At 43.4% G+C, this 27,753-nt stretch overlaps 1 protein-coding gene across 2 annotated transcripts in view; it reads right to left on the reverse strand.

Annotated features, from left to right (window-relative positions):
• The window catches only part of rassf6 (Ras association domain family member 6), a 69,160-nt gene that overhangs the window by 29,909 nt on the left and 11,498 nt on the right, over positions 1 to 27,753 (reverse strand). Inside the window, exons 1-5 of one of the 2 annotated variants that reach the window (XM_078569793.1) lie at positions 25,506 to 25,579; positions 16,400 to 16,492; positions 11,044 to 11,134; positions 6,920 to 6,998; positions 1,546 to 1,685 (exon numbers count right to left, since the gene is read on the reverse strand). In XM_078569793.1, coding sequence (XP_078425919.1) covers positions 1,546 to 1,685; positions 6,920 to 6,998; positions 11,044 to 11,102 — 278 coding nt within the window. In that variant the 5' untranslated portion in view covers positions 11,103 to 11,134; positions 16,400 to 16,492; positions 25,506 to 25,579. Of the gene's footprint in view, positions 1 to 1,545; positions 1,686 to 6,919; positions 6,999 to 11,043; positions 11,135 to 16,399; positions 16,493 to 25,505; positions 25,580 to 27,753 lie in introns of those variants that run through there. The other variant, XM_078569789.1, reaches the window with a different exon arrangement.

The following is a 27,753-nucleotide window of genomic DNA, read 5'->3' on the forward strand; positions in this document are numbered from 1 at the left end:
AGTATGAAGTGATTCATTTTGATAGGAAGAACACAGAGAGACAATATAAAATAAGTGGTACAATTCTAAAGGGGGTGCAGGAGGTGAGGCACTTTGATGTATATGTGCATAAACCATTGAAGGTGGCAGGACCAGTTGATAGAGGGATTAATAAAGCATACGACATCTGGGCTTAATAGGGACACAGAGTACAGAAGCAAGGAAGTGATGTTGAACTGTATAAAATGTTCAGCCTCAGCTGGAGTATTGCATCCAGTTCTGGGAACCACACTTTAGGAAGGATATGAAGGCGTTAGAGAGAATTCAGAAAAGAGAACAGTTCCAGGGATGAGAAACTTTATTTACATAGATAGATTGGAGAAATTGGGACTGTTCTCTTTGGAGATGAAAAAGTTGAAAGGAGATTAGATAGAAGCATTCAAAATCATGAGAGGACAGGACAGAGCAGACAGGGAGAAACTGTTTCCATTGGTGGAAGGATTGAGAACCAGAGGGCACAGATTTAAGGTAATAGGCAAAACAAGTAATGTTGAAACCAGGAAAAACTTTTTCATACAGCAAGTGGTTAGAATCTGGAGTGTACTGTGTGGAAGAGTGGTGGAGGCAGGGTCAAGCGAGGCTTTCAAAAGGGAATTGGATCATTATCTGAAAAGGGGAAAAAAATGCAGGGCTATAGGGAAAAGGCAGGGCGAGTGGCACTAAATGAATTGCTCCTTCAGAGGACCAGTACAGACATGATGAGCCAAATGGCCACCTTCTGTGCTGTGACAATTCTATGATTCTATAACACCATTGTGGGAGCACCACATGGACAGCAATGTTTCAAGCCACATACACCCAGGGGAGGGTAGTGACACGGCAATAAATGAGGTCTTGACAGTGCCTCCTATATTCCCAAAACAAATAATTAAATAAAATTACGTCTGTAGGCTCCAATATTCTGCATTGCCCAAAGATTTGTGCACTCAGCCACCCTCAGGATGTCCTGAGTATGTGGTGATAATGTCAACATTCCTGACATTGGAGTGGACAGGGGAGATAGTCTGGGGTGGGGGGAGGGCAGGAATAGAGTCTGTGGGGAGGGAATAGAGAGTGGGAGTATTGGCATGTGGAGGAGCTGCAATGTGGGGGGTGGATGGAATGTGTGGGGTATGTTGGAGTGTCCGGTGGAGGGGTGGGGAGCTTGGAATCAGATGGTAGCATCTGGTGGGTGGACTCTGCAGGGTAGAGTCTGTGGAGCTAGTCAATGCTAGGGTAGAATCTGTGAGGGTGGTGTCTGAGGAGGTAGACTCTACAGGGGTAGAATCTAAAAGTTTCTGAGGAGGTAGACACTGTGGGTTGATGTGGGGGGACAGATTTGGGGGCAGTGGAGTGGCAGTCGAAGGGTGTATTGTTGTATTTAGAAATCTCTATCCTGCAGTCCCATGGAGCAAGGCTCCTTTCTGGGAAGTCCCAGTTTATCCTAATATCTGGGCATACATACATATATGTATACACAATCTAGTAAGTGTGAGGTACCTGCACATTTTCACCATGGATGCTTACCTTTTATTCATTGTAACGTCAGAGGACTGGATGACTTTTGGTGATGGTATAGGTTTCTCATCATTAATCTGTAATCTTATTGGTTGGTGCACACCCCATGAAATATCTAATACGCCTTCTAGGACGATTTTCTCATTATTCTATAAAGAAAATAGTGAGATGTTTAGACTACAAGAGAAGTCTTAATGTAAAATGTTACATAGAGAACAAAAATACCTAAGTAACAGTTCTGGTAAAATGAATAAGCACATAGACCAACAGAGCTGGACAGATACAAATACAATTCAGCATCATTAGCATCTCACTAGTGTTGGGTGTTATTCAGGCTCCCTGAAGCACTCATTCTTTAATATGTTTTAATAATTTCTAATAGTTTGATTCCATATAAATAGGGCAGCAGACAGAAACCACAGGTTCACGAAAGTCATTTGCCCATTATAACTGACATGTGCATTGTCGACTGGGCATTGGTTGAAAATATAGTGAGCCAACATCGGGAAAATGATGGTAATATTGTTTAAAAAACGCAACAGCATATGACCACCAAATCCAGTGAACCAATTGGCTTTGCTTCTAGTAAACTGGTTAGCATTTCTGTCTTCAAACTGAGCATACCCTTCATCATGTTCTGTGGCACTACCACTATGCTAAATGGGCAACCACGAGGTGCTGTAGGCTATGAGCAGCAGAATTGTATTCAACCATAATCTATAACCCCATGGCCCGACATATCCATTACTCTACCATTACCATCAATCCAAGGGATCAATCCTGGTTCAATGAAGAATGCAGGAGAGCAGCCAGGAACAGCACCAGGCACATCTAAAACTGAGCTTCAAGCAAACTACATAGCAAAAATATTTTATTCCCACTGGGAGGTCAGTATATGGAACTGATAAAAGTGGTTGATGCTATGTGATTCATCCTATTAAAGGAAGCCAAATAAGTAGCAAGTTGGAAGTAGGATTGAAGATTCTCGGAAAAATATGGACCAGAAATTCAAACACTTCATTTGCATGTGGTAAGGCTGGGGTTAGACATTATCTCATCTATAAATGCACATCAACCTGGTGAAGCTACAGCACAGAACCATGCCAAACAGCAGAAGCAGCAAATGATAGACAGAGCTAAGTGATCCCACAACCAATGGATCAGATCAAAGCTCTGCAGTCCTGCCACATCCAGTCGTGAATGTTGCGTGCAATTAAGCAATTAACAGGAGGAGGAGACTCCACAAATATCCCCATTCTCAATTATGGGGGAGCCCTGCACATCAGTGCAAAAGATAAGGCTGAAGCATTTGACATCATCTTCAGCCAGAAATGCTGAGTGGATGATCCAACTTAGCATCTTCCTGAGGTCTCCAGCATCACAGATGCCAGTCTTCAGTCAATTTGATTCACTCCACATGATATGAAGAAGTGGATTAAGGCATTGGATACTGCAACGGCTAGAGACCCTGACAACATTCAGGCAATAGCACAGAAGACTTGTACTTCAGAACTAGCTGCTCCCCAAACCAAACTGTTCCAATACAGTTATAATACTGGCATCTACCCAGCAACGTGGAAAGTTGCCCAGATCTGTCCTGTCCACAAAAATGACATATCCAATCCAGCCAATTACTGCCCAATCAGTCTACTCTATCAGCAAAGTGATGGAAAGGGTCATTGACATGTTATCAAGTGGCACTTAGCAAAAACCTGATCACTGACTCTCAGTTTGGGTTCTACCAGGCCCAGGCAGCTCCTGACATCATTACAGCCTTGGTCCAAACATGGGCAAAACAGGAGGCAGCATTTGACTGAGTGTGGCATCAAGGAGCCCTAACAAAACTGGAGTCGATGGGAATCAGGGAAAACTCTCCATTGGTTGGAGTCATACCTAGCACAAAGGAAGATGGCTGTGGTTGTTGAAGGTCAATCATCTCAGTTGCTTGACATCACTCCGGGAGTCCCTCGGTAGCGTGTTAGTCCCAACCTTCTTCAGCTGCTTGATCAGTGACCTTCCTTCCATTATAAGGTCAGAAGTGGGGATGTTTACTGACGATTGCACAATGTTCAGCACCATTTGCAACTCCTCAGATACTGAAGCAGTCTGTGTCCAAATGCAGCAAGACCTGGACAACATTCAGGCTTGGGCTGATAAGTGGCAAGTGACATTTGTGTCACTCAAGTGCCCTAATCATCTCCCCTTGATATTCAATGGCATTACCATTGCAGACCCCCGATACTCCTCCTGGAATACAATATCAACATTCTGGAGGCTACCATTAACTAAAACTGAACTACAAATAAATACCTTTGCTACAAGAACAGGCCAGAGACTGAGAATTCTGAGGTGAGTAACTCACCTCCTGGTTCATCAAAGCCTGTCCACCATCTACAAGGGACAAGTCAGGAGTGTGATGGAATACTCTCCATTGTCTGGATGAGTGCAGCTCCAACCACACTCAAGAAGCTCGACACCATCAAGAACAAAGCAGCTCACTTGATCAGCACCCCATCCACCAACTTAATCATTCACTCCCTCCACCACCAACGCACATTGGCATCAGTGTGTACCATCTACAAGATGCAATGTAACAACTCACCCAAGGTTCCTGTGACAGCTCCTTTCACCCAGAAGGATAAGGGCAGCAGACACATGGGAACATCACCACCTGCAAGTTCACCTCCAAATCACACACTATCCTGACTTGGAAATATATCATTCCTTTACTGTCACTGACGAAATTCCTGGAATTCCCTTCCAAACAGAAACTTGGGAGTACCCACACCAGATGGACCAAGAAGGTGGTGGTGGCAATTATGGATGGGCAACAAATTCTAGCCTTCCCAGTGCACCTAACTCCCATGCAAGATGAAAAAAAAATCAGGTGCTTAGATTTTTGCCAAGTCCATTAGAAGATCAGGAACCATTGGTGTATAACCAGATTGATTGTTGCAAGACTTTTCTGGACATTATTAAGTTTATTATCTTTTTTTAATGTTTTCTAGAACTTTGCTCATTCACTTACCTTTAACTTGCTTCATATTTTGACATTTTGATGGGAATCTGGTATTATTCCCATTGAAAAGGCAACTGCTGCTATCAGGAGTTTCAGTAACATGAAGAATATATGGCAAATATCAGGGGCTGGATTTTACAGGTGCTCTGTTCCCCGTCCCTCCACCTCAATGAAAAGGTCGGTTGGAAGCCCCCCCACAAAAAATCTGATTGGCCGGCAGCTCTGTACTCCCAGCAGCATTAGGTTCGAGCGGTGGCTACTGCTAGGACTGCAGCCCGTCACTGAAAAAGAACAGTTTATGGAGGCTAGAGTGTAGGTAGGTCCAAGGTATCGTCAGGGCCTGGCTGGAAGGCCCCAGCATGGCAGGGTGAGGGGCTGGGTTTGAGAGGCCAGGGGAGAGGGCTAAAGGGGGTACGACTTTGTTGTGGGGTTGGGGGGGGTGAGCCTCCAATGGGCACAGAGGACCCCCAAAAGGAAGTCTCACCCATCACCCTTGCTCGGCATCATCCTGCCCAGTAAAAGTTACCGGGCTACTTGGTTGGCATGGGCCTTGCCTGGCTGTGGGTCAAATAGCAGTGTGAGAGTGGGATGAGGCACTCAAGTGGCCATTAATTGGCAATTTAAGGGTCTCAATAGGTCCAAGGGCAGGTGGGTCACCTGATGCCTCCTCTGCACCCCACCAACATCTCTCCCAACCCCACATAAAATGGGGGTCAGCCAGGGACAGGCAGAAGGCGGGAAGTCGGTAGCGCTGCATTTTATGAGCCGCCCTGCCTTCAAACCCATTGGTGGGGAGGGTAAAACCCAGCCCCAGGAGGTTTGCACCTGGTCCAACATTAGCTCAGACCAACACTAGGGAATGTTTACTGATCCTTTTGTGAGAATTACTTCAGATTTGCTTCCTTTTTTGCTGCAGTCTTCATCACGGCTAAGAGAGTGATGTACTCGGAAAATGTCATCTGCAACCTGTGTTTACAGAGATAAGAGCAAAGCTCTGTGGATGCTGGAAATCTGAAACAAAAACAGAAAATGCTGGAAAAACTGAGCAGGCTTGACAGCATCTGTGGAGAGAAAAACAGAGTTGACGTTTCGAGTCCATATGACTCTTCTCCAGAGGCCTGGGTTGAGCTGTGTTCTGATATCCCGCCCACCCACCATTGACATGGCTGTGGGTCACACGAGAACATAAGGATGTAATAAATAGGATCATGAGCAGGCCAATTGAACCAGCTCTGGCATTCAATAAAATCATGACTGAACTTTTACATGAACTCCATTCTCTTACCCTTTCTCCCCATCCTTAGATTTTTTAGGCAAAGGGAATCTATCAATTTCTGTCTTGAATATACTGAAGGACTGTGAAAATGGGAACTGCAAGCATCCTTTTCATTTTGTCACAAACCAATCTCTACATTTCCATTTCTCAATCCCTAATCCACTGCTCTCTATAGATGAGATAATGTCTAACCCCAGCCTTACCACATGCAAATGAAGTGTTTGAATTTCTGGTCCATATTTTTTCCGAGAATCTTCAATCCTACTTCCAACTTGCTACTTATTTGGCTTCCATTAATAGGATGAATCACATAGCATCAACCACTTTTATCAGTTCCACATACTGACCTCCCAGTGGGAATAAAATATTTTTGCTATGTAGTTTGCTTGAAGCTTGTTCCTTTTATGACCTTTAGTTCTGTGCTCATGGACCAAGGAAAACAGCCAACTTTGGTTGACATCATAGTTTAAAGACCAGTGTCATGTTTTCCCTCAATTTTTTTTTCTCTAATGAAAAGAAATTCAATTTTTTATTCTTTCTTCATAACTTTAAACCATAAGAATCAGAGCCACTTAAGTCACTTTTCTTCAAATCCTTGACATCAATGTCATTTTGAAGGTAATATGCCCAAAATTGCATGAATAGGAGAGATTTTCCTCATTGGACTTGGCATCTCGGTTTGCTTCAGGGCACAGAACACAGAAACAAATGTAGCATTCAGCACATCAGTAGTGGAACCTGCCGGATTTATGATCTGTTACTTTAAATGGACAAGAAGTCAGATGGGCCCATGTGGCCATGAGCTGGGTGTGACCACCCAGCCTTGATAACTTCAATGGACACATACCTGATGGTATGGTCTATATTCCTAATGTTATTACCTCTAAAAAAAATTCTCTTGGTGAGAAATGTTGGAGAATTTTCTCCCAGGAGCTCAACTGGGTTAAACTGTGTTAAAGATGGAGAAAATTGTACCTTGTCAGTGAACTCAATGAAGTAAACAGTCTCAATGGGCTTTGCTTGTTCCATACCTTGTATTGAGAAACAGTCATTTCTAGACATGTGAATAATCTATAAAATATACTCACATCAGAATACGTCAGTTGCAAATTCTTTTTATCTTCACAAAAACAATTGTATGTCCTTAACAATGATAAAAATTCAATCCTGGAGGAATTAAGAATATGAATTTTAAAACAACCTTGAAGTGCATATTCCATCTATCTGATGAGAGAGTAATGAGAATGTGTTGTCCAGTTTCATAGAACACTTACAAATTGTCTTTCATTTTACAAACTAATGCAGAACTTTACATTTCAGAGCACATGTCCTGAATCTGGGTCCTGACACAGTCCTTCTGAGCGTAGATCAGGGACTTAAGAGCTGTGCATTGTGCCTGAATTCCTGATATGTGCTCTCAATGTGCAAAGCTCTGTGCTGGAAAACAGTATATTCTAAAATTCCACCTTTGGAGATTTCATGATCTTAATAGCTTAAATCAGGCTCTCTGGCCAGCAAACTCCATTTAACATTCATCTATCGAGCCTCTGTGAGGAAGACTGAGCTGGGTTTAAATTAGATTCAGATCCCACACAAACTGGGAACTAGGCTAAGGGTGCTCAAACTTTGTCAACTCAGGACTCTTGCAGCTACAGAAACAGGAGATATTTGTCCCATCAGTCCATCTCTCCGAGTTGAAACAGCAGCACATTAAGCTGCTGTACTACTCAGTCCCCAGTGAAAATCCAATTGGAAATGCTTTGCTTCACAAATCAAATTATTTTATTTTTGTGTTTCATCAATGATTTTGAAGTGCAATGAAACATAGGGGACTCCAAATTGTCTCAAGGTTGACATCATATGGCATTAATTGCATTAATCAATGGCCCAGAAATTCCTTTCAAAATAATGGCAAGGCAAATGCCACCGCAATTTCAAGTGAGGGCAGATGCGTATTTAAATGTGGAAAGTGAAAAGTTGCTGTTAGAGATGCACTACATCACTGTGTGAGAATATGAATATGTTTTGTCCAGTTATATGTAATAATCAAGTAATCAAATTATATTAATCAATTAACCTAACATTTTATTCTACTTAATTGTTCCTATGTGACTGCATCTTTGTCTCTGAAGACGTAGCTGCATTCCTATCTGACAGGTGAAACATATTTAGCCTAGGTATATGCAAAACTAAGATTCTGTGGCTTAATTACAGAGTTATTACTGTCAAGACAGTCAAGGTTGAATGGTCCAGTGTCTGAAGCTGTGTCCAGACACAAACTCCCTAGCCATTAAAACTTATCAGCTATACCTGATACATAGAACTCAAAAGGTGAGTAATAGTGTCCCCTTTTGTGATAAAACAACTGTCAGAGCCTTCAGCCTTGAGTTCTGTCCTTTAAATTAGTTTAGTTCTTTTAATATGGCATTAACCTATTAAGTGCACAGTGTTACCTTAGGAAGAAGCAGTCACTTACTTTTCAAAGAGAAATTATAAAACAGCCCTATGTATAATTTTGGTTCTGTAAGCATAAGAATTAATTTCTGCCATTAGTTTTGTTGTTATGTAGATTTTGATAATAATATTAAATTCTTAAGGGTTCCATATTGGTTGAGCTAATATTTATGAATTTTGTCTTGACCATCTTTTAAATTGTTCAAATAGTTTAAATAGTTCTGCTAATGAGACAATTAACAGTTAACGCTGCCAGGGAACAGGAAGGCATCTACTTGCAAGAAACGGTTCCTGATGAACTTAATGACTTTAAAGATTCCAAAAATTCTGGGTTCAACCAGTTGTATTTGTCTTAAATGCGATATGTGCAATTGAGGGCCTCTTTGTCAATTTTTAAAAATATAAGCAAAAGGTTTGACCTCAGCAGCTTGAACTTAATATGACACCTTGGGCGGAATCATCCCAGATTTGCACAAAATGCGGTAGCGGGTGGGAAAAAAGTCATTTTACCTGGTGGCTGCAATGGCGGGATTTCGCGCTGTATTGTCCCGTTCCTGCTGTATTAATTATGGAGCTACAGGAAACACACTCGCTGGTGGGCGGCCTCCGATTTGCCTGCCATGCCGTTACCTCACTGCTTCCTCACGCAGGGCACCATATTTAAACTGCAGCCGTGCACACACTTCTCAATGCTTGCAGCCCAGACTGCTCTGATGAAGACATGGCCCCAAAAGCCAAGAAGAGTGCAGCCCCCCAATTCAGTGACACATCCCAGGGGTGCCTCTGGATGCTGTGGAGGCCCGTCATGATGTCTGCTACTCCGGCCCTGGCTGCAGGAGGCCCATTAATCTCACCATTCCAGCTTGGGAGGCAGTGATAAGGGTGGCCAGTGCCAATGCTGCACACAGGAGGTCAGCCATTCAGTGCAGAAAACGGATGAATCATCTCGTCCTTGCTGCCAGGGTAAGGTAACCATTTCATCACTCTAAACTCACATACTCACAAGGCCATCATACATTCACTGTCATCTCAGTCACTGCCAGCTCAAGGGACATCACCACTCACTCTCTCACACACATCCTCATATCTCCATCTGGCCTCATCTCCTCTGGAGACTGCCTCCTCAGCCCTCACCATCTTGAGGCCACTTGCACATGTGCCCCCGCACACACCCTGGGATACCCCCTTCCCCAGTATTGCCTCACCCTGCAGCCTCTTCTGTTGCCTGAGGCCACTTCGCCCCCTTCCCCAAGCAACCCGTAGCCCTGCAGCTGAGGAACAGTCACAAAGGAACCTCCAGCAGCAGAGGAACAGTCACACCAGAACCTCCAGCAGCAGAGGAACAGTCACACCAGAACCTCCAGCAGCAGAGGAACAGTCACACCAGAACCTCCAGCAGCAGCGGAACAGTCACACAAGAACCTCCAGCAGCAGAGGAACAGTTACACAAGAACCTCCAGCAGCAGAGGAACAGTCACAGAGGGGCCTGAGCAGAGGAACAGTCACAGTGGAGCCTCCAGCAACAGAGGAACAATCACAAAGGAACCTCCAGCAGCAGAGGAACAGTCACAGAGGGGCCTCCAGCAGCAGACGAACAGTCATACTGGAGCCTCCAGCAGCAGAGGAATAGTCACAGAGGGACCTGCAGCAGAGGAACAGTCACACAAGAGCCTCCAGCAGCAGAGGAACAGTCACAGAGGGGCCTCCAGCAGCAGAGGAACAGTCACAGAGGGGCCTCCAGCAGCAGAGGAACAGTCACAGAGGGACCTCCAACAGCAGAGGAACAGTCACGGAGGGGCCTCCAACAGCAGAGGAACAGTCACGGAGGGGCCTCCAGCAGCAGAAGAACAGTCACGGAGGGGCCTCCAGCAGCAGAAGAACAGTCACATTGGAGCCTCCAGCAGCAGAGGAACAGTCACATTGGAGCCTCCAGCAGCAGAGGAACAGTAACACAGGGGCCTGCAGCAGAGGAACAGTCACAGAGGGGCCTGCAGCAGAGGAACAGTCACAGAGGGGCCTGCAGCAGAGGAACAGTCACAGAGGGGCCTGCAGCAGAGGAACAGTCACAGAGGGGCCTGCAGCAGAGGAACAGTCACAGAGGGACTTGCAGCAGAGGAACAGTCACAGAGGGGCCTGCAGCAGAGGAAGAGTCACATAGGGGCCTGCAGCAGAGGAACAGTCACGGAGGGGCCTCCAGCAGCAGAGGAACAGTCACGGAGGGGCGTCCAGCAAAAAATTGCTTTACAGCTGTCAGCTTTTCAAAGATGGTGCCGATGCCTGCATTCTCACCTAATCATGCTGCGATCAGTGACTCACTGGCCAGCGATAGGACAGGCCTCAGTGCTTCATTAATATAAAGTGGCTGGCTGCTGTGTGATCCTGGTCAGCTGGAGTTCTCACGAGGGACGACAGCACCCACCCAGCGTTGCCACTGGGACTAGGTTGGCTGACAAAATTCAGCTCAATGTCTGCCATCTCTCACTAAAAAGGATGGGTAACTGTGATAAAATTCTGCGTGCAAAATTAGTATAAGCTGCATGGTGGTAATGACTGTTAAAGACTTGAATAGATAGATTTTATTTGATTGCTGGATCTTAATTACAAATATTCTCCTAAATAAATATTAATATATATCTGATGCATTTTTGTTCATTCATCGCATTGGTAGTACAAAGGAAATAAATTCCTGTTGAAAAGAAAGCTTTCATTGTAATGATGGGAAAGGGATGAAAGGTGCTTGTGAAGAGAACCTCAGTACCTGGAAATGAACTTGTCTTTACGAACTTGAATTGCAGGTTGCAGACGGAAAGTGTTCATGACAAATACATTTATTCAGAGAAGAGGGAAATCTGATGGAAAAAAGATGAATAAATAACATGTAATCTTTCTTGTTGCTAAGGGATGAAATGATATTGCAATATTCTTTTTAGAATTAGAAATATACAGAGTGTAGCATTTGTCAACGTGCACTGCTGTACTTAAGTTACAAACTCACACAAACAAGACATTTGAACCTGGGAAAGTAAAACTAAAGGAATTATTAGAGACACTGAATGAAGCAGAAAAACAGATTAGAAAAGCCCTTGGATGTACATGGTTGACTCTTTTAACTTGGTTGACATGAAATAACTTTTAAGGTATAGTGCAAATCCAAAGATGTTTATATTTAGTTGCTTTGTTTATGATATTTACTGCCACTTAATATGAACAATTCTACATTTCCAAGGTGTTGGCAACAATAGGTTATCATGCTGGAAAATGCGTTGACATAATTGCACAAAATCTGAGTTTGATTTTGGATTTGAATTTCAATTTCAATTTGAGTTTGACTCTGGGTTAAGTTTGTGTTTGGGAGTAGGTTTGGATTTGAACTTGGGTCTGGATTTAGATTAAGAGATGGAGTTTGGGTTTGTGGGTTTGGGTCAAAATTTGCATTTGAATTTACGAGTGTAGCAGGCGCAGCAAGATCAAATCCACTCATTTTTACAGTGTGTCCTATACTGTTAGATCACCAATTATATCAAAATTACATTGTGATTTCATGCATGGTTATTGAGCTGAATCTACCTTAACTCACAATGTTGTGTGATATATAATGGTGGATGCCCTGTACTGTCAGTTACTCAGGAAGGGCTCATCAGTACGTTCACACATTCATTCTTCAGTGCTGGGTATCAGTTAGTTCCAAATACCTAACATGGATGTTGTTATCCTCATTCTATAAAGAACATCAGCCTCCTTAAAAACATGGCCGGAATTTTATGGCCCTGTTGTGGTGGGGACGAGGCTGTAAAATGCGGCGAGCTATTCTAAACTCCATTGACTTTGGCGGGACCGTAAAATCCTGCTGTCGTAAAGTTCCACCCGTGAGATATTTGTTCATATCATGGCTGGTGGAGGGGTTGGGGTGAGAGGAGCAGAAGTTACTTGAGACCCTGTGCTTTAAGATATTTACACTGCTTATGGTCAGCATGGTGAGCATATTAGTATGTTGATTATGTTACTGATCTAATAATCCAGAGAGCAATCCAGATAAGTGCAAATTCCACCGTGGCAGTTTGAGAATTCAAATTCAGTTTTAAAAGATCTGAAAGTAAAATGCTAGTCTGCAAAAGTGACTATAAAGCTCTTTGGATTGTCTAAAACACTAATGGTTCACTAATGTCCTTTAGGGAAAGAAACTTCCCCTCTTTACCTGGTCTGGCCTATGTGTGATTCCATTGCCACACCAACATGATTGACCCTTAACTAACCTCTGAAGTGGCCTACCAAGGTATTCAGTTCTATCAAACCTCTTAGGGCAACTGGGAATGGGCAATAAGAGTTGACCTTGTCGGCAATGCCTACATCCTGAGCATGAATTAAAAGCATATTTGGAGTGAAGCTTGTGACAAATTGTAAAATTATTTCCACATCAAATGGTGTTTACTTTCAAACTAAGATGCATCATAGTGGAAGGGATTTTTAATGAAAATGAGTGAATCTCATGATAAATGAGCGAGAGTTGACAGTGGTAAGCTCAGATGATTGTCCTGCTTTGCGGTAAACAAAGCTGATTTCTGGATCATGTCCTTTGTTGTTTGACTGGAAGGTGCAGCGCTGAGCAAGACACTGGAACACCAACTGAAATTTTAAAAATAACTCTAAGCTGAAAAGTAGTGCAGAGTTGGGAGCCCTAAATACAGATATTGCAAAGAATGAGGAAGATTATGCACACTGCTCCTCTTATGTATTCAGCCTCAAAATATAAGTAGCAACGCATGAAAACTGGTTGTGGGATTGAGAAGCACAGCAGAGGGAAAATATTTATCATCTTAAACTATCAGGTTAAGTTAAAAGCCTGCAGGTTGCTCTTTTATATTTATTTTTCTTTATTCTTTCATGGGATGTGAGCATCACTGGCAAAGTTAGCATCTGTTGCCCTTGAACAGAATGACTTGCTAGGTTATTTCAGAGGTCAGTTAAGAGTCTGGAGTCACATGTAGATCAGGTAAGGATGGCAGATTTCCTTCCCTGAAGGGCATCAGTGAACCAGAGGTTTTTACAATTATTGCTAATTGTCATCGTCACCATTACTGAGACTAACTTAAAAAAAAAATCCAGACTTATTATTCCACCAGCTATCATGGTGGGATTTGAACCTTTCCCCCCAGAGCATTAGCCTGGACCTCCAGATTACTAGCCCAGTGACATTATCACTACACCACTGCCTCCCTCATTCCATAGCAGCACATATAGGAGATTGCTTTGCAAATAGAAATAATTCAGAGTTTCCATTGGTGGATCTTCCTTTGCTAAGGATTAATGTGAGGAAATGGACACCACAATCTGATTAGCCAACTTTTGTTTGATAATTAATAAATAATTGTCTTGATCAAGGAACATTTTCTATCTTATCTACATAAGTATGTGGAGGTCTTGCGGCACAGTGGTGACGTCCCTACCTCTGAGCCAGAAGCTCCAGGTTAGAGTCCCACTCTGGGACTTAATGGCCAAGGAAGATGCATTATAACATGGTCAAACAGGTTAATTATCAACCTGCAAATCCTTTCAATGCCCCTTTGGCAGGCAGGTCAGCCAGAACCTGCAAAAGGCAATGGCAAATCACCACAGTAACTTGGCAAGCCTAACCATGGACCAAAACATGGAAGTCCACGGTTGCCAATGCCCTCTTGGGGCATGGTACCTGAAGAGAGAGAGCGTGATATACATTAAAGGCCAGCTTTCCACATGGATCTGACATGAGATAATGTCTTTCAAACATGAGTTACTGGAAGGATCTTCAGCAACATAATTTCTGGAGACAAATGAAACTCAAGAATCCTTTTGGAAAAAATGATGAACATATCCTCAGAACTGGCCTAACTACACGCTAACCTAAAAAAGGTGTTATCAATAGTACATGTAGCATACTGACACTCAGTGCCCAGGACTAGCAAAGCAACTGAGTCCAGTGAAAGAAGGTGGAGTTTATAAGAAGCCACAAACACCAAGGGTTCTGAGATCAGCCTGATTGGAATCAAATTGAAATCCCATTTGGGAACAATCTGTGGAATGAAAGGCTGCATGTTCCAGTAACTTCTCATCAATGAGGGCACCATGGGATGTTCCCTAATTATGATACATGGAGTGGGAATATAGGCTTACATTGCCTATGTATCTCATTGCTTGTGGGATCAGCACACAATGCATTTATAAAAAGCTTTCCATTCTGGTTAACAGGGGATGTTTTTTGAGGCAGGCCTTGTTGAAGGAAGGTCATTCATTCATGTCTTAAGGGCCTCAGACACTTTGGTTTGGCCACTATTCACAATAATTAAATGATTGAAGAGCTTAAGTGGAACATACAGCCAAGGTAAATGAATCATTGGGAGAGAGTAGTGTACAACATGTACATTGCTAGTACATGGAGTAGTGTACCCCATGCTATCTGAAGTCTTTTGAAGTCTTCAGTTCCCTGAGGCAGCTCTCTGCCTTCAGGGAGCTTTCATTCTGTGCACCCACGCTTATGTCAGTGCCTGCCCTCCTCCTGCCCCCTCCCCAGCAGCGCTGAGCATTTCAGCAAGCACTTCACGCTGGCTGGCTGTTAATTGGCAAGCCAGCATGAAATTGCGATTGGGGGCCGATCGTGGTGGGCAGTCCGTTCCCCGGCCAATCCTGGACCCGCCAATCACTCCTGCCCGCTGACCTGAAAATTTTGCTCCTGAATTTTTTGGTTGTTGCAACTTTGTGTTTGAAGTAGCAAAAGAAAATAGAACAGGAAAGCAGTATAATAATGGACAACAGATATAGCAAAATATAACGGATATAGCATCATTTAGGAACCTGCCAGATGATTGACAGGTCATCAGGTATTACTGCTCTGTTATTGGAGAAATCACAACAGAGTTTCTGGTGTCGCTGCTTTGCAAATGACCAAATCTATCTCTGGATAACCATGTTTATTCAAAAAAGATTATTTGTCTCCAAGTGGAAGGTCCAATCTTGTAGCTGGACCTTGCCTCCTGACTCTGCTGAGTGGAGTGGGCAAAGGTCATTTGACTGCACACAGTGCAGATTTCTTAAAGGGACAGTGAATTTTGCAATTTAATAGTTATGTGTATGAGAACACACATTAAGAATTAGGGAGCAGGCGTCACTGCCAGAAAGATGTGTAGCACCGTGGACTGGCCACACCAATCTCTATACCTGAACGCTTGTTATGCAGCCCTATTTAAGGGAAGCTCTAAGCTGTCAGTGCTAAACCATAATGTCAATCCTGCCATCTCTAACTGATCTCTTGACTTCTCAGCAGATTGCGATATCCTATTAGCACGTGAAGGTTACATTAATAAAGATGTATGCATCGGCATGTCAACATACTTTGCCATAACATTCGCAGAGGCCATGGCTAAGCCAAAGTTTGGGATACGTTAGACTTAGATGACATTATTGTCTATCCAAGTTTAACAAGCGATGGCCAATGTTCAATAAGTAAGTGAGCTTCCTATTGTCTACAGGCATACCAAAATATTCTCCAAGGTTCCTGCAGGATTGCCCTGCTGGTGGAAAAGCAGTGGAACTAAACCCTCATTCTGCTTGCTTGGACAAGCCCAGACCCCATGGATAGGGTCATGTGAGTGAGCACACATTCAAGCCCAGGAATTTTAGACCCTTTATCTTATGTAAGATTTGGTATTCGAGGTCCTTGTAGGCAAGATGGATAGAACCTCAACTGGGCCCATTTTGTGGTGCACTCGAGAATTCCGAATGGGACAGGCCCAACAATTGATCCCCATGTCGGAAGCAAGTTACCAGAGGGATCCTGAAACAGGCTTTAAGACTCTAATTAACATATGCATGGGAAATAGCACCTGTTTTAGGTGACAGCCCATAACTCCTGCAAAGCTATCCAGACCAATATGACAGTGTACATAAGGCAGACAATGATTGGTTGTGGGATGATACATCCCAAAACCGGTCCTTTTTGACCTCCTGTTTTCCGCCTGAAAGCAAAGTCCAATTTCCACACCAATGAACTCCACCTTTATACAAGCCTTCCCCTATATTTTTGTGAATAAAATATCAATATTTTTAAATTTGTGACTGAGTTGCCAGCTTCAATCCTTGCTTACCTCAGCAGTGTTGGAGATGAGCTCTAAAAATGGGTGCTGTAGATTCAGGTCTGGAGACTGTTGGCTTAAATAATGTCACCTCTAACTTCGAACCTGAAAAGCAAAAGTAAATGTATATTTGGTGGAGAGCTGATTCGGTTCTGGTGAATCATCCTCAATGAAGTAAGTTTGGGTAGTTTTAATTCCATTTCTAGCAGGTGTGGCTTGACAGCATTGTAATTATTTGTGCTGATAACATTTTGAAGAACTTAAATCCCCTGCATGTTGCAGAATGTCCATCATCCATCTGGAAGGCTTTGCTCTGCAGTATCAATGGCATTTGAGCCGGTCTGAAGCTTGCAGACATTTTAAATTGACAGGATGCTCATAGCAAAGTCAAGGGCTAATCTTGAAAGAGGGGAGATAAAATTCCACTTTGAACAAAAAATGGCAGAAACTGCACATTTCAAAATTGTGTATTTGGCTATTTTGTCAATGGGTTGTTAATTAGGGAGAAAGACAAGAAATGTCCTGTTTTTCTTTAAAAAAAAGAAACAATTTGAGCCTTATGATAGTTTATTTCATTTGGACTTATGCACTTGATCTAGGCTAACACTTCAGTCCAGTACTGATGGAGTGCTGCATTGTCAGAAGTACCAGCTTTCACAAGAGGTGTAGAACTGAGGCCCATTAGCCTGTTTTGGTAGATCTAAAAGGTCCCATGGCACTCTTTGAGCAGGAACATTGGTGTTCTCCCGGTATCCTGGCCAACATTCCTCCCTCAACCAGTGCCATTAAAGACAGGTTATCTGGTCATTTATCTCATTGCTGTTTAAGAGATCTTGCTGTGTGAATATTTCTAACATTACTTCATTATTTTACAACAGCATTACTTCCTAAATTGCTTCAAAAGTACTTCATTGGCTGTGAATCACTTTGGGTTGTGAAAGGAAATTCTTTTATCCCACATTTATCAGTTTTTCCTCAAACTGAAACACTTAGGTCTGAAATTCCACAACATTTCTGGAGCCCAAAATTAGAATCAAACTCTCCCAATGAACATTATGATTCAGTGCCATTCTCCTGCCTTTTCCCCGTAACCCTGCACATTGTTTCTATTTAAATAATCATCTAATGCCCTCTTGATTGCCTTGATTGAACCAGTCAGTGCATTCCAAACCCGAACCACTTGCTTTGTGAAAAAGCTTTCTCTCACATTGCATTTGCTTCTTTTGCAAATCACTTGCAAATCATTTTAAATCTGTGCCCTCTTGTTCTCAATCCCTTTATGAGTTGGAACATTTTCTCCCTATCTACTCTGTCCAGCCATCTCATGATTTTGAACACCTTTATCAAATCTCCTCTTAGCCTTCTCCTCTCCAAGGGGAACAGTCCCAACTTCTCTAATCTATCTTCATAACTCAGATTTCTCACCCTTGGAACCAATTTTTTAAACCTCTTCTACACTCTCTCCAATGTGTTCACATTCTTCCCAAAGTGTGGCACCCAGAACTGTACATAATATCCCAGCTGAGGTCTAACTAGTGTCCTATACAAGTTCAGCATAACCTCCTTGCTCTTGTACTCTATGCTCCTATTAATAAAGCCTAGGATACTGTATGCTTTATTAACTGCTCTCTCCACCTGTCCTGCCACCTTTAATGACTTATGCATATATACACCCAGGTCCCTCTGCTCCTGCACACCCTTTAGATTGTACCCCTTATTTTACATTGTCTCTCCATGTTCTTCCTAACAAAATCCATCATCTCACACTTTTCTGCACTGAACTTCACCTGCTACCTATCTGCCCACTCCACCAACTTGTCTATGTTCTTTTGAAGTTCTACTGTATCCTCCTCACAGTTTACAATGCTTCCAAGTTTTGTATCATCTGCAAAATTTGAAATTGTCCCCTGCACACCAAGATCTAGATCATTAATATATATCAGGAAAAGCAAGGGTCCCAATACCGACCCCTGGGGAACTCCACTACAAACTTTCATCCAGCCCGAAAGATATCCATTAACCATTACTCACAGTTTCTATTACTCAGCTAATTTTGCATCCATGTTGTTACTGTCCCTTTTATTCCATGTGCTATAACTTTTCTCACAAGTCCGTTGTGTGGCACTGTATCGAATGCCTTTTGGAAGCCCATGTACACCACATCAAAAGCATTACGCTCATCAACCCTCTTTATTACCCCTTCAAAAAACTCCAGCAAGTTAATTAAACATGATTTCCCTTAAGAAATCCATGCTGGCTCTTCCTAATTAACCCACATTTTTCCATGTGTCTATTAATTCTATCCCGAATAATTTTTTCTAGAATCTTCCCCGTTACTGAAGTTAAACTGATTGGTCTGTAATTGCTGGGCTTATCTTTACAACCTTTTTTGAACAAAGGCATAATGTTTGCAATTCTCCAGTCCTCTGGCACCCCCCCTTAGTCTAGAAAAGACTGAAAGATTATTGCCAGTGCCCTTGCAATTTCTACTCTCACTTCCTTCAACATCCTTGGATGCATCTCATCTGGTCCCAGTGACTTGACAACTTTAAGTGCCAACAGTTTATCCAATACCTACTCCTTATCAATTTTGAACCCTTCTAGTCACAGAGTTTCCTCCTCTGTTACGATGGCCTGGGTAACATCTGCTTCCTTGGTAATGACAGATGCAAGGTATTCATTGAACACCTTGGCCATGCCCCCTGCCTCCATGTGTAAATCCCCTTTTTGGTCCTTTTATCTGGTTTGATCAGTTTGGCCAGAATTAATTTCTACAGGATTGTCAACCCAAAAAGCCATGCCCTTCTCCCACAATCTGCCCATTGAGTCCCCACACCCCTACTGCCAACAAATTTAAATGTGATGTTGCAAAGCTGTAGAAATTGCACTCATAATGCAACTCGTAATTTATTGGAGATTGGAACTGGACATTCTCCAGCATCATCCAAGGAGAGGGATTGGCAGGAAATGAGCAATTTTTCCACTGCCTGATTAATATTCTTGGTCTTACTGTTTAATTGACTTCATGACTTAATGGGATGTGAGGATGTAGTGGTATTGCACTGGATTGGTAGTCCAGAGACCCAGGGTAATGCTCTAGCAACTTGGGATCAAACCCCACCATTGCAGTTCAATAAAAAAAATCTGGAGTCTAATGATGACCATGAAACCATTGCTGATTGTTGTTAAAAACCCATCTGGTTCACTAATGTCCTTTAGGGAGGGAAATCTGCTGTCCTTACCTGGACTGGTCTACATGTGACTCCAGACCCACAGCAATGTGGTTGACTCTTAAATGCCTTCTAAATAAGGGCTGGGCAATGAATGCTGGCCTAGCCAACAATGCCCACATCCCACAAATGAATAAAAAAAATGACTGTTTTGGTTTGTCCTTGGCATCTACACCTGTGACCCACAATCAATTGATGCCACACAAGCATGTCCCGTTCTTCTGTAGTGGACTGAATTTAGACAAAGTTAAAGCAATTACAGCAGCTGTAGGAGGAACACAACAGAGACTGCGGGTTGCGGCGGGGACAAGTGTTTAATGCTGGATTCATGTGCAATTGGTGCCTGTGTGACTGAGAATCTGCATGCAATGTGAGGAACACCCCAAATAGATGCAATCTGTGGAAACTCGCCAGGCCAGCCTGAGGACAGGGCTAGTTATGTGCGTGGTGATTGCTTTGGGAAAATGGATTTTTGAATCAATACGAAGGATCTCGGACACAGGTATAAAGCAGGTATTGGAGCAGCTCACTTATTTTTAAAATCCTGTGACCTTTCTTGCTATTTGTTTTTGAGTTGACGGTTTGTTCCACTTAAATAAGTTATGGAAGACAATTTTAAGTTGTATAAGACCAGGTTTAAGTTAAATGTCAGGAGGTGGTTTTTTTCCCAGAGAATAGTGAGCTGCTGGCTCATGCAGAGGATGCTGATTCACTGTGTTCCTTCCAGTGACTGCTGGACCTGTTTCTAGCTGGGTGGACCTTTTATAAAAGGTAGGTCATTCAGGTAAGGTAGGTACTTTAGGAAATTCACAGCCAGAGTGATCTCCTGGGCTAGTTTTGATTGCTTGGATGGGTCAAAGAGGGAATTTCAAGACGTCTTCTGTAAATTGGCCTAGGTTTTTATCTGTGTTTTTTGCTTCCCTCGGCAGATCACGAGGCAAAATCTTCTTCTCATGCTGAGGGTCCTGACGGCAGAACCAGAAGTGCGTGGCAGCTGGCCACACGCAATCACGCAGCGGTCGCCCAATTAGATATGCAGAGGCGAGGGCCCCGGCCAATCATGCAGTGGGAATGGGCAGGAAGTCTCGGCCCCACCATTACCTCATGAGGTCGAAGGTCTGGGTGCCATATTTGAATGGTACTTGGACAGGCATCCACTGCTTGCCATCTAGCAACATCAGTCTGGCTGTTTGTGAGGAGCTTGTAATCCCTGGACCTGCTGACATTTTGCGAGCAGCATGACATTTCTGAGCAGATCAAAAGATCTTGCAAGGGGCCTTATTCTTACTGGGATCTGGATGCAATAAGTGTGTCACAGACCTGTCTCAAACATTGCTCCATCGCCTTGCCTGGCGTTTGGTGACCCTTGACCCACCCCAATTACCCTGAACCAACTATCACCCTACAGCTTCTTTTGTCACTATTGGTCAGTCCCCGACACACTGGAACTGCTCCTGTTACCATCAACCTGCCATCTATGATCCTCAACTCTCACTTTATCATCCTTGACTTGCCCTCTGTTACCCTTGACTCTCAGGACCTCACTATTGACCTTCCCTCTATAACTCTTGATCGCTCCACAATCATGCTTGACCTAACTGGCTGTAGACATTGACCTTCCCTGTGTGGTCTAGTTTGTTCCCTCTGTTCCCCTCAAGGCTTCATAGGGCTTCCTCCCTCTCTCAGTCAGCCAAATCCCCTTCCCCTTTCATTGCTGCCACCCACACTCAATGCCTCCTCTCCCCTGGTTCAACAAAGCTCCCAATACAAGAAAAGCAGCTTCTACTCAATCCAAACCTACCAGAAAGACTTAACTGCTGCGTGCCTCCTTTAACCAGTCATGAATCTGAAGGCATGTGTTTCATGTTTACTGAATATTTAATCCTAAAGGTGGAAGATGAAGATGTTTTAATGAGCATGCTTGACATAGGAATGTATTAAAAATAGGTTCCTGCCACTTGCCATTGGGAAGCACGATTCGCCCACCCTCAATTCGTCAACAACTTAATACCCAACTTTCATCCTGCCATTGGGAGCTGACATTTTCCCTCCTGCTCAATTAAGTTTCCCTGCCTGTCCCGTTTCCCACTCTTGGGAGCTTCACAAGATTCCATGCATGTTTTTTGGGCGGGTTGGAGAGTGTATATAATGTGGTATGCAATATCATAATTGTGTAAGGTAGGCTGGATGGACCAAAGGGTCTTTTCCTCGGCATCATAATTCATATGTTTGTGTACATTCACAACTACTTTTATTCCACCCAGAGTCCGCTGTTAGAGTGGAATTCATGTAGAAGCATGACCCTGAGGAATATTTGAGTTGGAGGAATGTAGAAACATGCATGCTAATTGCTAGAGTTAGAAAAGGATTTGTCAGGAATTTCTTTGCTACTTCTTGTCTGTGGTAGATTTGCTTCTCACTGGTTGTGGAACTGAGGCCCCCTGGATACTTTTGTCATGGCATATGTATGGCATATTGCCCACAGGCAAATCCCAACCTGCCATTATCATGTAGGAGGAGCACAAGATGGTGGAATGGAGAGTCAGGCAGCATTTAAGTAAGATGGACCCCATAAGATATTACCCCTTGCCTTAAATTATAGAGCAACACATGTCCTATGGGGGCCTTATAGTGAGGAAATGTGTATTAGAAGATTGTGTTCCTCCAAGGAGGCAATAGGGTAGTATTCTAGCCTATTGCATGAGCATCTGCAGCCATGGTCAGCTGTTGCAGTGTCATCTCAGGGAGCTGTGGGTGTAATAGGAGAGCTGGGGAATTCATCCAGTTTGACATCATAGTGAGGCAGCAGTGAGACAGATCTATTTTATTTTAAATAAAAGCAAAATACTGCAGATACTGGAAATCTGAAACAAAAACAGAAAATGCTGGAAAAACTCAGCAAGTCTGACATCATCTGTGGAGAGAGAAACACAAAGTTAACGTTTCGCGTCTGTGAAGAAGGGTCATCTGGATCGAAACGTTAACTCTGTTTCTCTCTCCACAGACGTTGTCAGACCTGCTGAGTTTTTCCAGCATTTTCTGTTTTTGTTCCATTTTATTTTCTTAGCTTGCCTCTACCCCACAGTGCATGGTACAATAGATGGCACCCACATTGCTTTGTGAGCTTTCAGGGCTCAATCGTCATGACCTCTGAACAGATAAAATGACCCACTTGCCCAATTGTACAGATTGTATGTGACAATGGGCAGAAAATGCTTCAACTCAATGTGTGATTTGTTTGAATTTGGAGTTATCTATTTGTTGATATGAATTTGGCCCTCCTGAGCTTTTCACCATCCAAAAAGGTATGGATTTGAACAGTGGAATGGCGGTGCCAACTACTTTGTAGCAGAGGTACACGGAGAAGAACATCAGGGTAACTGCCACTCAGAGGACACCTCATTGAATATTGCAAGGGGTATCAAGGAACAACTGAGGTCTTCCATTCTGGATAATACAGTGCTCCATAACTCCATTCCTTTACATAGAGGGAAAATCCTTCAATCTAGAATCCTAAAATATCACATCAAAGCTGTGATAAAGTGGAGTCCTATGTAGCATTAAGAGAATGTAGTTAGTTGACCATTAGACTGTATTGACCAATCGTTACACACCATGGGCTTCTTGGATAACTGTAAGTCCAGAGCTGGAGGTGATTGAAGAAGCACACACGGTGTTAGTGCTCTGTTCTTAGTTCCAATAAACCACCAGTGTTTGTTCAGTTAATTGGTGTCTCTCTGCCTATATTGTTTCAAGCACCAACTAATGTGTTGGTATCAAGGGCACAGCTAGTGTTCGCCAGACAAAGTGAACCTGATAACCAAAAACGGAAAACTGGCGACAAGGATTAACTGGATCAATTGATGGCAATCAAGAAAGCTGCAGTAAGCCAGCTACGTTAACGCTCACCCTGGCATTAGTAGAATGAAGATGCTCACGCGCAGCTACTTGTGGTGGCCAGGGATGGATGTGGTCATCAAAACCCTAGTCAAAAGTTATCTTCAATGCCAGCAGGTATAAAAGCTACCCCCCTTAGCTCCTCTTCACCCCTTAGAATAGCCAGGGTGGCCATGGGTGCTCCTCCACATCGACTACGTGGGGCTCTTCTTGGTCACGATGTTTTTACTAATAGAAGCCCACTCCAAGTGGATGGAAGTCTGCGAAGTCCAGTCACCCATGTCTGCTGCTACCATAGACCGTTTGCGACAGAGTTTTGCGGTGCACAGGTTACCAGAGGTGCTCGTGTCAGACAAAGGGACTGCATTTACCAGCGGGGTGTTCCACAGGTTTACAACCCTCAATGGAATAACTCATAGCAAAACCTCGCCTTACCACCCCGCCTCTAATTCAGCCTCTAATGGTTTGGCTGAGCAGGTGGTCCAAACTTTAAGTCTGGGATGAAAAAGCTGGACGCGGATTCTATCAACACCAGATTGTCACGGTTCCTGTTCACATACCGGACGCCGCCGCACACCACCACCGGTATTGCCCCCGCTGAATTACTAATGAAGAGACGTCTCTGCACCCTTCTAACTCTTATCGGGCCAAATTTAGGGGGGAGGGTGGAGAGAAGCCTTAAGGTCCAGAAAGCTAGATGTGATGGCTATAATCATGAAAGAAATTTCACGGCGGGAGACATTAGGTGAAGTGAGTGCTGACAGGACCTCTCTCCTATAATGTGTTGGTAAACGGCTGAATAACTAGACGACACGTGGATCATCTCCAGAGAAGAGAGACAGTTCCACAAGAAGGAATGCAGTCACCATTTGTGTTTGAGTCTGCACCGCACGTGGAAAAAATGTCACATGATTTGGAAGTACTGGTGGGGCCTGTTGGACCCGCGAGGGTCGAAGACACAAACCTGCCCACTTCCACCGAAGAACCTGGTGGACAGTTGACCCCTGAGAAGGGGGTCTTGGAAAAACCATCCGAGGCTGTTGAGCTACGACGTTTGACATGTCTGAGGAAGCCTCCTGAGAGACTTGACTTGTAAATAGTAAATTCATGTTAATTGAAGATTGTCAATTGTACTTTCAAGTAAAGGGGGAGGGATGTGATAAAGTGGATTGCTATGTACCTTTAAGAAAATGTAGTTAGTTAACCATGTGACTGTATTGATCAATCGCCATTAAAAATGCTTTTGTCCACGATTTTACATTGCCCGTGTGATTTCGCGCTCGTTATTCAAAACAAAATCTCATTCAAGTGCGCGATGAAATGTCTGGGGTGAAATGTAGTAAAAAGAGGTATCTGGGGACTGATGCTTTTTGAGTTCTGCTGTCAGGAACTTGAATGCAGACACAGTTTGGCGCATTTTTTCTTGTCATTTAATCTGTCCAGGTCTGCAGCCCCCTGAGGCAGCTCCGCAGCAGCTGTCTGCCTCAGGGAGCTCTCTAGAAGCGCCCACCCGCACCCTCACTTTTGTCGGCGCCCACCCTCTTCCCGCCCCTCTCAGCAGCGATGAGGCTTTCACAGTGCGTGTTTCACACTGGCTGATCGTTAATTGGCCAGTCAGCGTGAAATTGCATTCGGGGGGCCCGATCGCGGGCTGGGGCGCATTTCGCCTCCACTTCCAGGCCCACCGACTTGGCGCACATGCCAAGCGTGAAATTCAGGCCTATATCTCTCCCTTTGTCTCTCTCGTTTTCTTTCTTTTTGTCTCTCCCTCACAAATTTGCTGATTCACATGCAGTAAGAATTGATGCCAGTTGCACTAGAATTGTGGACTGCTCTTTCCAGTCTATACAGTCCCCTTCTGCCTGTCCTGCTGTCTCTGCCAAATCCTCAGTTCAAGGCATTCTTTAAAAGTGGAACAAAATGATATATGAGCCATTGAGCGCAGCTACCTGATAGTCAGCTGACAAAGCCCAGCTTGGCTTCTTACTTACCAGCTGCGTCCACAGCCTGCTGCTGAAAACTTGCACCTGAACTGACATTGTAGAGGTGGCACTCTAATTTGAGAGGCATTCTATTGGTCAATCTACCTCCTTCAACCAACATCACTAAAACCAGATTAGCTTGGAATTTCCTCCTGGTTTCCTGATTGGCTGTCTCAACATTGGTGGAAGAGTGCCAGGAAAAAAACCTAAGGAAATTCCCATTGATTATCTGCGCATTTATCTCTTTGTTGTTTGTGGAATCTTGCTATGTGTGAAATAGTTGCCATATTTCCCTACGGTACAACTGTGACTTCATTTCAAAAGTATTTCAATAGCTGTGAAGCACTTTGGGACACCCAGAGGTCATGAATGATGCCATGTAAATGCAAGCTGTTCTTTATTTTTCTTTGAAAGACACCCTGTGTTCCCGTTTTACACAGAATTTGCGCTACAGAATTGCCAATAGATATTTAAATGAACTGACCCCTATGGATGATGGTAGGGTTAGTGCTGTAGGGCTTTAATGGGCATTAGTGCTAGTTCAGGGGCACCAAATTCGCATGAATAGAAAGTCATGGTCTTAATTTTCATTTTACATCCTCGGATTGGTTAAATTCCACAGAACTTTCCTGGTACCAACCAGATTTGTTTGCTTTCAGTCATGCACTGTCATCCTGAAAGGAATCCTACCATTAAACATCAGGTTAACTCTCATCGACCCTGTAGCTGGCAGCTGGGATCCCCGACATCTCCACAACATTCTGCCCTTTGTGATTCATGTACAAGGATACCCAGATCCCTCTGTACTGCAACATTCTGCAGTCTTTCCCATTGAAATAATATTCTGCTTTTCTATTCTTTTCACCATTGCGGACAACCTCACATCTTCCCACATTGTACTCTAGCTGCCAAATTTTTTCCTACGCATTTAACCTATTTATATCGCTTTGCAGCCTCTTTGTATCCTCCTCACAACTTGCTTTCCTACCTATCTTTGTATTGTCAGCAAACCTGGCTACAATACAGTCAGTCCTTCAATCTAAGTCATTAATCTAGATCGTAAATAGTTGAGGCCCCAGCACTGACCCTGTGGCACTCCACTAGTTGTGGTTTATCAAGTTGAAAATGACTCAGTTATCACGGTTCTCTGTTTCCTGTTAATTAGTCAATCCTCTATCCATGCGAATATATCACCCCAACACCATGAGCTCTTATCTTGTGCAGTAACCTTTTATATAGCACCTCACTGAATGCCTTTTGGAAATCCAAATACCCTACAGCTACTGGTTCCCCTTTATCCACCCTGCTTGTTACAACCTCAAAAGAACTCTAATAAATTTGTCAAAGAATATTTCTCTTTCACAAAACCATGTTGACTCTGTCTGATTGCATTATGATTTTCTAAATGTCCTGCTACAGCTTCCTTAATAATGGATATCAGCATTTTCCCAAAGACAGATGTTAGGTTAACTGGCCTATAGTTTCCTGCTTTCTGTCTCCCTCCTTTCTTGAACAGGGGTGTCCCATTTGCAGTTTTCCATTAGACTTTTTGTTCATGACCACAGACTGTAACAAAATGTAAATACTTATATGATGACAATAAAATTTATTTGAACTTGCAAAAAAAAAATAGGCTGGAACCTTTCCAGAATCTATGGAATTTTGGAAGATTACAACCAACAAATCCACTATCTCTGCAGTCACTAGGATGCAGGCCAACAGGTCCAGGGGACTTGTCAGCCTTTAGTCCCATTAGTTTTCTCAATATTTTTCCTCTAGTGATCATGATTGTTTTAAATACCCCCCCCTCACTTTTGCCTCTTGATTTCCTACTATTCTCAGGATGCTTCCTGTGTCTTCTACTGTGAAGACAGATACAAAATACTTGTTTAAAGTCTCTGCCACTTCCTCGTTTCCCATGATTAATTCCCTAGTTTTGCCCTCTGAGGGACCAAGGCAGCACCACAACAGCACAGCTCAGTTGTGAACAGCATGGGAGGCCATTCAGTTAGGTAAAAAAGTTTTGGAAAGTTTGCAAGTAAGCATAGCTTTGCATTAAAGTGAGCGGAAAAACATCAGGGAAGGTTCTGGAAGTGCACAAGGGAGTGGGCGAGAAGCAGTGATGAGCTCTGTGGCAACTCAGAGGCTGGGCAAACGTCTGCCATCAAAGCGCATCAGGACATTAAGCTGGGTTTGCAGAAATTCTATTCGAAGTAAGGAAGGCTGTGAGTAAGGAAATGAGTATGCAGGGTGCATT

Source organism: Cetorhinus maximus, chromosome 2, assembly GCF_964194155.1.
Source record: "Cetorhinus maximus chromosome 2, sCetMax3.hap1.1, whole genome shotgun sequence".
In the NCBI taxonomy this organism is placed as follows: domain Eukaryota; kingdom Metazoa; phylum Chordata; class Chondrichthyes; order Lamniformes; family Cetorhinidae; genus Cetorhinus; species Cetorhinus maximus.